This window comes from Nerophis lumbriciformis, linkage group LG05 (genome assembly GCF_033978685.3).
Source record: "Nerophis lumbriciformis linkage group LG05, RoL_Nlum_v2.1, whole genome shotgun sequence".
In the NCBI taxonomy this organism is placed as follows: Eukaryota; Metazoa; Chordata; class Actinopteri; order Syngnathiformes; family Syngnathidae; genus Nerophis; species Nerophis lumbriciformis.
This window is the reverse complement of record NC_084552.2, coordinates 51,756,545-51,768,043: the sequence shown is the minus strand read 5'-3', so window position 1 is coordinate 51,768,043 and position 11,499 is coordinate 51,756,545. Positions and strand designations below refer to the sequence as shown.

The following is an 11,499-nucleotide window of genomic DNA, read 5'->3' as shown; positions in this document are numbered from 1 at the left end:
AGAACTTTCTCCGATTTTTGTCATTTAAATTTTTTTTTCTCCGTACTGACTTAAATTTGCGACGTCGACTTTTAGCGCGTTTGTTCCAAAATCTCCGGTGTCAGCTTTTGTACTGAACTTCCGGTGAAGTTTGGCGTCGCTTTTCAAGTAGTTTAACACATGACGGCTAGCGAAAGCAAGCTAGCATGTTAAATGTGTATGTTTAAGTAGTAAACAAGGTATGGTGGGATATTTGGGAAGCGGGCGCCTTGCATATATTGCTCAAATGGTCACATTTCACATAAACTAAAACAGAACATTATTTATACAAATTTATTAGATTTTACATGCATTTTTCACACAACAGCAACGTCAGAATTGAATACAGGTAAAAGCCAGTAAATTAGAATATTTTGAAAAACTTGATTTATTTCAGTAATTGCATTCAAAAGGTGTAACTTGTACATTATATTTATTCATTGCACACAGACTGATGCATTCAAATGTTTATTTCATTTAATTTTGATGATTTGAAGTGGCAACAAATGAAAATCCAAAATTCCGTGTGTCACAAAATTAGAATATTACTTAAGGCTAATACAAAAAAGGGATTTTTAGAAATGTTGGCCAACTGAAAAGTATGAAAATGAAAAATATGAGCATGTACAATACTCAATACTTGGTTGGAGCTCCTTTTGCCTCAATTACTGCGTTAATGCGGCGTGGCATGGAGTCGATGAGTTTCTGGCACTGCTCAGGTGTTATGAGAGCCCAGGTTGCTCTGATAGTGGCCTTCAACTCTTCTGCGTTTTTGGGTCTGGCATTCTGCATCTTCCTTTTCACAATACCCCACAGATTTTCTATGGGGCTAAGGTCAGGGGAGTTGGCGGGCCAATTTAGAACAGAAATACCATGGTCCGTAAACCAGGCACGGGTAGATTTTGCGCTGTGTGCAGGCGCCAAGTCCTGTTGGAACTTGAAATCTCCATCTCCATAGAGCAGGTCAGCAGCAGGAAGCATGAAGTGCTCTAAAACTTGCTGGTAGACGGCTGCGTTGACCCTGGATCTCAGGAAACAGAGTGGACCGACACCAGCAGATGACATGGCACCCCAAACCATCACCCAACCATGCATATTTTGCATTTCCTTTGGAAATCGAGGTCCCAGAGTCTGGAGGAAGACAGGAGAGGCACAGGATCCACGTTGCCTGAAGTCTAGTGTAAAGTTTCCACCATCAGTGATGGTTTGGGGTGCCATGTCATCTGCTGGTGTCGGCTAGCGAAAGCAAGCTAGCATTTTAAATGTGTTTGGTGGGATAGTTGGGAAGCGGGTGCCTTCATGTCATTGCTGCGGCAGTCGGGCTATGATGAGGAGAGGCTGCTGAGGGTAGGCCGTAGTTTCACTGCACACACCGCTACCATGAATTGATTGACGTGGACCCCGACTTAAACAAGTTGAAAAACGTATTCGGGTGTTACCCTTTAGTCTTCAATTGTACAGAATATGTACTGTACTGTGCAATCTACTAATGAAAGTTTCAATCAATCAATCAAAAGCCTGCGCTTGCAATACAAAAATAGATGTCCATATATTGCTCAAATTGTCAAATTTCACATAAACTAATACAGAACATTATTTATAAAAATTAATTAGATTTTACATGTATTTTTCACTCAACAGCAACGTCAGAATTGAATAATAACCTCGATTTTTCTACGGATATTAAACCAGTATGAAAACTCCATTACCCAGGATGCTCTACGAACGATGCTTCATTGTGATTGGCCGTGCGTGACGTCATGTGTAGAACGCGCGAAACTCTTCTTCTGTTAACTTTTTGGCTAGCTTAGAACTTTCTCCGTTTTTTTGGCATTTAAAGATGTTTTCCCGTACTGACTAATCTCCGGTGTCAGTATTTGTTTGGTTCGCCTTTGTACTGAACTTCCGGTGAAGTTTGACGTCGCTGTTCAAGTAGTTTAACAGATGACGGCTAGCGAAAGCAAGCTAGCATTTTAAATGTGTATGTTTAAGTAGTAAACAAGGTTTGGTGGGATAGTTGGGAAGCGGGCGCCTTCATGGCGTCGTTGCTGCGGCAGCCGGGCTATGAGGAGGAGAGGCTGCTGAGGGTAGCCGAGCAGCTGCCTTGCAGAGAGCTTCAAGCCGGGATGCTGCTGTCGTTGATGGGGGAGGTGAGACATCCCGCATGCTAGCCAGTTTGCCTATTTATTTTGTCACGTATATGTGTAACAGCCAGTGAACTAGTGACTACAAATATCCACCGAATGTGTTAAGTAATATGTTCTGCAACGTTAGGGCTCTTTAAAGCGTCTGGACGACCACAATAGCTGGCATCCGTAAAACATGCAGGAGGTGATTAACTATTAAAGATGCGCAACTGATTTAATCTCCATCAGGGATGTCCAAAGTGCAGCTAATTTTTAACAGCCAACAACATTCTAAAAATAATATTTTAAAAATAAAACAATTATCAAAGCTGTTTGCTCGATTCAGTTTAAGAGACTGTTAAAACTACAAGTGTTCACAAAGTACACAGAACAAGAATTATGATAAACGTCTTAACCCCCACCCCTTTTTTTTTTATTGAAACAAAGATTATTTATGTATTTAATATTTGTATGATTTTACTATGGTACAACATTTATTTATTAGAGAACATGAAAATTGGATAAAATTGTTATGGTATGAAAAGGGTTAGGATTAAATAATATCTGCTTCTTCCTACTCCTTTTCAGACGTGCTGTAATGAAACGACTGGAACTGTGTGATGCATAACATTGTATTGTATGCATGTTCGAAATAAACTGAACTGAACAAACGGGTAAAATCTAACGAGAAAAAGTTGCACCGTTGACTTCTAATAACACAAAGCTGACATCAATGCTGACTTTTTTTTAAAGCTGTCATTGCTCCTAAAATAATAGTTAATCAAAATCAATATTGTTACAAAATCTTGACCAATTCAAAGCTTAAATTACATCGCATCAGATATTCCACATTAAATATATTTTGTGGACAATATTGCATAGTTTGTGAGTTGGCTGTTTAAAAAACTTACATTTTCTTTGACAAAAAAGGAATACAAGAAAAATGCATAAACAAATAATAAACATTTTTTGTAGATGATTGATTTGTAGTTGATCTAGAGCAGGGGTGTCAAACTCATTTTAGGTCAGGGGCCGCATGGAGAAAAATATTTTCCCACGTGGGCCAGACAAAATCATGGCATAATAATTTAAAAATACAACTATGCCAACTACAGATTGTTTTCTTTGTTTTACTTCGCCCCAAAATAGACCAAGCACATTCTGAAAATGTACAGATCACAAATAATCCTCTTGACAAAACACTTCAAGTTAGTTGAAAATTATGAGGAAATCAAATCAACTTTATTTATAAACATTGGTGCAGTTTCAAGAACCCCATGAAGAACACAATGAACTTAAACTTCATCTCAGTGTACAATTTTACACTTAGCAAACTCATCTTGTGGGCTTGATCCGGCCTGTGGGCCACATGTTTGACTTCCCAGATCTAGAGATTTAAGTGTTGAAAGTTAAAAAAAAAAAATGTATGACCTATTTTGAACACTTTAATGACTAGGATTCCCAGGAATTTTAGTGGGATTTTTTTTCTGTCATTGTTCAAAAAATAATCCATCCATCCATTTTGTAATAACAGGGTTTTCTTTGACAAAAGGGAATGTTTTTGTACTTAATATCGACATATAGACCTGAAGTTGATCTAGCGATTTAAGTGTTGAATAATATTATTAATAAAAATAATATATGACCTATTTAGAAATAAAAATTAAAAAAAATTATGACTGAGACCAAACTTGACGGAGCCCTAATAGTAAAGAAAATCTATATATATTATATTGGTTTTAAACACAAAAAATATCAAAATGTGCCCCACATGCTTTGACTTTTCAATATGTGGCCCTCAGTGGAAAACGTTTGGACACCCTTGATTTACAGCACTGTATTTTCATTCATTATAATGAAGTTTTCATGTACAATTGTGTAGTAGTAATATGGTTTAGTAGTGTTGTAATGTGTCTTGCAACAGCCACAGCAGTACAGCTTCCCTTCAATCTTCATCTACGGTCATCGAGCCTCAGGGAAGAGTCATGTTGTCAACATTCTACTCAAGGAGCTCCAGGTAAAAGGGAATACTGAGTATGGGAATATGTAAACAGATCTAATCAAGCATCATTTTTTCACTCGTGCAGTTGCCTCACGCCACCATCAGCTGCGTTGAGTGCGTTTCCATCGCCCTGCTCTTCGAGCAAGTGCTGTTGACCTTTTTTGGGCGGGATGCCGCCGCCTCACTACCTCGTAGCCCGTCGATGTCAGACTTTGTCCGTATCTACAAGCAGCATCGGTCCCTATCTGCCGCCACGCAGACGCAATACATAGTGAGTGCACATGTTGCGTCAGACAACAAGGTTTGTTGATGAGTAGCATTAACATGTTTGTGTGTTTTCAGGTGATAGAAAAAGCAGAGCTTCTGCGAGATATGGACGCTAATCTCCTCCCAGCTCTCCTGCGTCTTCAGGAACTGGTGAGCACAAGTTCAGGCCAAGGAACCATATTTGCTGACCAATGTGGAGTTATCTATAATGGGGGTGGTCTGTCTATTTGCTTGTTGCAATTCTCTCAAAGTAAATGTTATGAATTATTAAATCTAAATGTTTCAACTTAAAATCTGATAAATACACCAAGGGCCTAATCTACTCGGGCACGTCCTATTAAATTGCGTGTACTATTCGTGGAGGTGTTGCGGGTGATCTACGAAGACTGCGTGTACAATTGATAAGGGAAAAAGTGGTGCAGATTGCCCTATTTAAATGTAGGAATGTCACTGTATTATGAATATTGCGATATTTTGGTTTAAAAGTCTTTACAATAATATCCTGACGTATCAAACGAAAACTTGGTGAATGTAGTTTTCTTTTGGCGTTTTAGCATTGGCCTGAACTGCAAAGAAACTACATATCCCAGAATCCTATGCACAGTGCGGAAATGGCAAGATTGGGATGTTGAATGCTATAAGCAGGAAGTGAAGGGTGTTTGTACTCGTAGATAAAAGGAATTGGTCCTTTTTGGACATTAAATCCGTCCATAACTGTTTGAGTTATGTTGCTAGCAAAACAGACAAACAAGCCGAGGCCGAAAACATAACCTCTTTGGCGGAGGTAAGAAAGTCTGCGTTCTGCAAAGCGAAGCGTGCCACTTTTGTTTGAAACGTTTCTAAGGCCACACAGAGCCAGCCCGTCGTGAAATTACCCCCCAAAAATTGTTCAGGGCGGTAAATAAGAATAAACTAAAAAGCTACTTGATACATCGTTACTCCATCTTATCTATTTTTTAACTGCTTGTCCGTCGATGTTGTGGGGGGGCTGGAGTCTATTGCAGCTATATTTGGACGGAAAGCAGGGCTGGACAAATTGCCACCTCGTAAATCATCACACCGAAAATGTATTTGAGGCCAAATATCAGTTTGTGAGGTATTTACATGACTAAAAGTTATATTGTTAGGTAAGATTTCTGGCAAACATTTTCCAATGATATAAAAAACTGTCCACTGTAGAGGACACTGCTTCCCATAATGTAAAAGTTGAAAGACACTAAACTGAACATTATTGTTTACACTTGGTTCACTGGATATTTACATTGTTACTTTAAACACATCAACTGTAAGTTATTTTCATAAATATTTGCTTGTAACAGTAAAGTTCCTGCACAATTATTTGCACTTAGAAATACTTGTTTGTAGTAAAAAATATGATTACAACATTTTAACATTATATTTGTGTTCAATTACAGTAAGTGTGTTTATCCTTAACATTCCTGCCACTTTATTTTACACAATATGGCATTGTTAACAAGCTTTTTCTTTTGGCTTATACCGCAATGATAAGGTACTGTGGTCTTAATACTGTAATAATATCATACTGGGAGATTTTAAACCGTTACATTCTTATTCAAAAGAGGATTTTACACGTATACAGTATACCGGTTGTCATTAAGGAGACAGTCGTTTCCCCTCCACATGTTATCGTGCTCAAACCTGTGACATTATGTTGAGTTTTGAAACCTGAAACGTACTTTTCTGGGCAATATAGAAGTGCTCCTGCAATGTGATCGACAACAGATCCCACTTTTTAGTGCACCGAAAGTCCACTCTGGGTGACGCTGGCACTATGCGCTGGAATGATCCACAAACACAAAAATGCATGTTGCAAGAATTGTTTTCATATAGAAGAGACATTGATTATTTTTGGTGTCGACTCTCCCTAAATTCACATTTAAATCTGCATTCAAATATTCTGCATTAATGACGACAGACACGCTAAATAGATTTTCGTCGCTATTTTGGTAATTTAAAAGACGCAATCCTCTGCGCATGAGTTTTGTAAATCAGCTTTCCGTGCGCTATCAAATATAATGTTTAGTAAACACAAACATTGAGTAGATGAAGCCCAAAATGTGTATCGGCCCATCTCAGGGGACAATTTCATATTTGTACAAGGTTCTTAAGATGAAGATGATTCATTTGATTTGCAAGAGTGAGTTTTTAGCACAGAATTGGCAAATGCATAAAATAAAGCAAAATTTAATTTATGCTAAAATCATGTTGACACTAACCTAATAACAGTGATTGGTAATGCTCATGTGTTAGGATTACAAAACTGAGTGGGGGGAAAATACACAAATTAAGTCTATTTGGGGTGTCAATAATATCACATTTGTGAATCATTTAACTGATTGATAGTAATGTCTAAGTCTAGGAAGCGAGGACAGACTACAAAATACAATTTTTAGTGTTCAAGGTAGGGATGTTCGATATTGGCTTTCTTACCGATATGCCAATATTGCTCAACACTTCATATCCGATACTGATATCAACCAAATCTGATATTAACCAATACCGACATACTATATACAGCAGGTATTCCCTTAAAACTAATATTAAAGTCATGTCGTGTAAAATGAACACAATATTCCTTAATTATTATTCCTCCATTATTCCTTTTACTGTGATACCAATGCATGCATTTCACAAGTAAACACTGTTTGTGCAAAATAAAACAAATACTGCAATGTAATTTGTAAAAAAAAAAGTGCCATATTTATTTTCAACATTTAATTTCAACAAAATAGTCGTTCAAGACCAGAAATAATAATCAAGTAAAATAACTTGTTCTACTATCAACTAGTAATAATGCTGATAACTTAAATGTTGTAATTTGTATACGAACAAAGTAAAGTGCAATAAATGAAACTATGTACTAATACGATCATTGAAATTAATAATTATATTAGTTTTTTCAACACCTTCCTTTCTTTCTTTCACACATGAAGTGCACTAAATGTAAACCTGTGAAAGTTATAGTGTGAGTTAATTACTATATTAGACATGGAAAACGCATAGGATTAAAATAAGGTTTGTGTCTTCCTACTTGTTTTTAGACATGTTGAATTGAACAAAAGTAACTCTGTGATATAACATGTTAAGCATTTAGAGAAACAAATCATTTATACTATTTATTATAAACTACTGTTAGAAATCCAACAATTTAGCATGTTTGTTTTTATGGATCAAGATTATGGGTACAAGCGGCCGAAATGAGTTTCCTCCGCCGGGTGGCGGTGCTCTCCCTTAGAGATAGGGTGAGAAGCTCTGTCATCCGGGAGGAGCTCAAAGTAAAGCCGCTGCTCCTCCACATTGAGAGGAGCCAGATGAGGTGGTTAGGGCATCTGGTCAGGATGCCACCCGAACGCCTCCCTAGGGAGGTGTTTTGGGCACGTCCGACCGGTAGGAGGCTACGGGGAAGACCCAGGACACGTTGGGAAGACTATCTCTCCTGGCTGGCCTGGGAACGCCTCGGGATCCCCCGGGTGGAGCTGGACGAAGTGGCTGGGGAGAGGGAAGTCTGAGCTTCCCTGCTTAGGCTGCTGCCCCCGCGACCCGACCTCGGATAAGCGGAAGAAGATGGATGGATGGATGTTTTTATGCTTCACTGATCAATTTCTTCAGGCGTGATTTGGTTCTGACATTGACACACGATAAATGGTTGACTGATAATATGCGTCATACCTAGTTCAAGGTAGTTTTATAAAATTAGATTGTGTGTGTTAAATGTGCAAAGAGATGGATGTACAGGACACTTTGCCATTAAAAACATATTTTACAGTTACATTTATCCATCCATCCATCTTCTTCCGCTTATCCGAGGTCGGGTTACATTTATTGTGCATTTTATTTCCTGGGGTTGCAAATGGCATGGAGAAGGAGAGAATGGCCCCAGATGCTAATGTAGAGGCGGTTCAGTTTTAGTCCCTCACGTGACAATGTAGATGTTTTTCCCCTGCAGGTGGAGGACAACGTGAGCGTGGTCCTGCTCAGTGAGATCGTGTGGGACACGTTCAGGCCGAGCACAGGCTGCTTCGAGCCTCTTCTGCTCCACTTCCCTGACTACAGCAAAAGTATTTTTACCCTCCTCCCAACACGTGTCACTTGCGAGATATTTTCTTTGTACCTGTGACATTGTTTTAACAAGTTGATTATGCAACACAGCTGTTGATTTGTTCACATTGAAGGTGTGAATATCTGCTGTCTTTATTTTCTACTTGATTTTTTTTTTTTTTTTTTTTTTAGCTGAGCTGCACCAAATTTTGTCTCGGGACAAACACCCGTCCTATTCCGCTGACTTCTACTCTTCTTACGTCAACATCTTGCTGGGCGTCTTTTACGCTGTCTGTCGGGACCTCAGAGAGCTTCGCCACCTGGTGAGAGGAGCTTAAAAGCCTCACAAACTTGTTCCTTAATGCCTGTGTCGCTCATTTTGTGCTTTCTTTTCAAACCAGGCTGCACTCAACTTTTCAAAGTTCTGCGAGCCTTTGGCCGAAGGCAACGGTAATTTATTTTTTCTCAAACAGTCAAAAGATGCTCCGTGTGTGTGTCCTATTTGTGTTGCATTGTGTTACCAGTGAAAGAGAGTGACACACACAAGCTTTGGCGAAACATTGAGCCTCACTTGAAGAAGGCTATGCAAACGGTCTACCTGCGTGAGGTGTCCAGGTGAGTGTAACCGTCACGCCCCTGTCTTTGTCCTTCGTGTGTGTCCACCGTCATGTGTGTGTCTTTTAGCCTCCAGTGGGAGAAGATGCAAGTGGAGACTGAAGCCGGGCCTGTGAGAGGTATGGCACACGCATTTTCACGTTTTGTGCGAAAAGGCTGGAAGCTGTGGGCGATCACGTGACTTCTCCATCCCTGCTCTCCTCTAAGGCTTATCGGCGCACACACACGTCGAACTGCCTTTTTACTCCAAGTTCCTGCTGATCGCCGCCTACTTGGCGTCCTACAATCCCGCCCGCACCGACAAGCGCTTTTTCGTCAAGGTAGGTAAGCACTGCACAGGGCTGGAGGTGACAGCAAAAATTCTAAGCCGGTTAGGACGGGTTCTGACGGCACTGTCACCATTAGAGGTGCCAAAAATATATATGAGTATAAATACTAAGATGCACGAACTGAGCCAAAAATGTCAGAGGAAGAAATAAATTGAGGGTTATCATAGTATATCATAGCAAGCCACAGCTACCGTGCAAATACCCACCAAGACATACCAGTCAACATTTGGTTTTCACAATATGGGAAATTTCCCCGGAAAATGGGTAAAAATAACGTATTTTTATTACAAATCGCTGTTAAATCAATAAAGAAAAAATATAAATAGAATACTTAATGCGCTATACTGCCCACAAGACCATTAATTGTGACAGTCCGCTTCTCTCGTTATCTATTTTAATATAACCTTCTCAGTAGGGATGGGTCCCATTCACATTTGAACCGTTCCGTTTTTTTGTGGAGACCAAAATCCGAGGAAGCAGCCAGGAAAGAAGGAGAAAAATGTGATTTCCGGGCAAAAATGAGAAGGTTGACAGGAATGCCCCCTAGAGCCTGGAAGCTGACTCATGATACTAAGACTGACCAAAAACTGAAATGGTCAAAGTTGAAAATGACAAGGAAATAAAATGACATGAGTTTGCTATTTGTAGATTGTGATGACGCAGCAACTAATTTATTGGTCTATTTGTTTATCTCTCAGCGTACACACAATTCTCACGGTGTCACCTTCTCCTTCCTGACAGCACCACGGCAAAATAAGAAAAACAAAAAACTTCCTGAAGAAGAATGAGAAGGTGATCATGCAGGCTCAGAAAAATCTCACTTCGCTGGTCATGTGTGCATTGTTCTTGTCACACAAACACAACCTGATGTTGTCCATCTTAAGACCAGCAACCACCTGCTCGGACCCAAGCCGTTTCCTCTGGACCGCCTCCTCGCCATTTTCTACAGCGTGGTGGACAGCAGGGTGGCGCCCACCGCCAGCATCTTCTCTCAGGTTAGCGGAGTCTTGACGTTTCAGCCGGAGCCGTAACCGCAGCAACCGTCTCTCGTCATCACCTCATTTTTTTTTCTTTTAAGATCTCCTCTTTGGTGACCTTACAGCTGCTGGCTCAAGTCAGTCATGACGACCAGCTGGACGCCCCCAAGTACAAATGTGCCGTGTCCATGGATTTCATCTGCGCTATAGCCAGGTTTGTGTGTGTGTGTGCGTGCAGAACCAAGGATACACAGGTGGTGTAAGTATGACAAGTTTATGCAAACACTCACACAGAACACACTCTTCTTTCAGGACGGTGAACTTTGACATTGTCAAGTATCTCTATGACTTCATATGAGGCTCAATGATCCCTTCATGGACACTCGCTTGGACTTAATAGTGAAAAGATTATGTTGCTGCCACCTTGTGGTCATGGACTAATAAATAATTTAACGTGCTGTAAATCTGGATTCATCGTTTAATTTGATTATGATCCCAAAGCCATTTTATATTGTGTCTGACTTAATGAAACTTGATTAAAATGCACCTGTGGACGAAGGATAAACATTTTCATGTAGCGACTTATCCTGCACCTGTCAACCTGCCGTGCTTTGTGAGGATATAAGAATAATAAACCAGTTAAGCTGCTTTAAAATGTAACTCTTGAGGGGATTTGACCCACCCCCCTCTCCAAATACAGTCCATCCATGGTTGGACAGTTGCTGCGACGCACATTCAACATTTTATTATTCATTATAAAAAAATGTTTTCTATCTTTGACCTTTTTTAACATTTTCAAGCATTAACATTGTGAAATTAACTAAAATATCAATACTACTGTAGTATTGGCCACTGGATGAGACCAAGCTAATCAGAGCACACTTTTCAGTATTGTGGCCACTGATTGGCTAACCTTAGGCAGCCTTATTATATTGGATTGAATGGATACATTGAGTGTAAGATGACACTGTGGGTGTTATTTCATGTCTAAAAGGCAGAGGTGGGTAGTAACGCGCTACATTTACTCCGTTACATCTACTTGAGTAACTTTTGGGATAAATTGTACTTCTAAGAGTAGTTTTAATGCAACATACTTTTACTTTTAC

The 11,499-nt window shown here is 39.7% G+C and overlaps 1 protein-coding gene across 1 annotated transcript; it reads left to right on the top strand.

The window, feature by feature from the left end:
* Positions 1 to 1,585: 1,585 nt before the first annotated feature.
* Positions 1,586 to 11,007, top strand: orc5 (origin recognition complex, subunit 5). The gene is made up of 14 exons (XM_061958913.1): positions 1,586 to 2,168; positions 4,069 to 4,161; positions 4,232 to 4,417; positions 4,489 to 4,563; positions 8,381 to 8,492; positions 8,665 to 8,795; positions 8,874 to 8,922; positions 8,997 to 9,087; positions 9,157 to 9,206; positions 9,295 to 9,407; positions 10,158 to 10,208; positions 10,301 to 10,411; positions 10,495 to 10,607; positions 10,706 to 11,007. Exons 1-14 carry the CDS (start codon positions 2,055 to 2,057, stop codon positions 10,749 to 10,751), a joined length of 1,335 nt encoding a protein of 444 aa, XP_061814897.1. The 5' UTR covers positions 1,586 to 2,054; the 3' UTR covers positions 10,752 to 11,007.
* The last annotated feature ends 492 nt before the right edge of the window (positions 11,008 to 11,499 follow it).

What these genes read in the sequence shown, in the direction of transcription:
- orc5 (XM_061958913.1), top strand. Translation starts at nt 2,055, where the DNA reads ATGGCGTCGTTGCTGCGGCAGCCGGGCTATGAGGAGGAGAGGCTGCTG. An exon ending in TCCTGCGTCTTCAGGAACTG is followed by an intron (nt 4,564 to 8,380) that starts GTGAGCACAAGT and finishes TTTCCCCTGCAG; the next exon opens with GTGGAGGACAACGTGAGCGT. An exon ending in CCGCCAGCATCTTCTCTCAG is followed by an intron (nt 10,412 to 10,494) that starts GTTAGCGGAGTC and finishes TTTTCTTTTAAG; the next exon opens with ATCTCCTCTTTGGTGACCTT.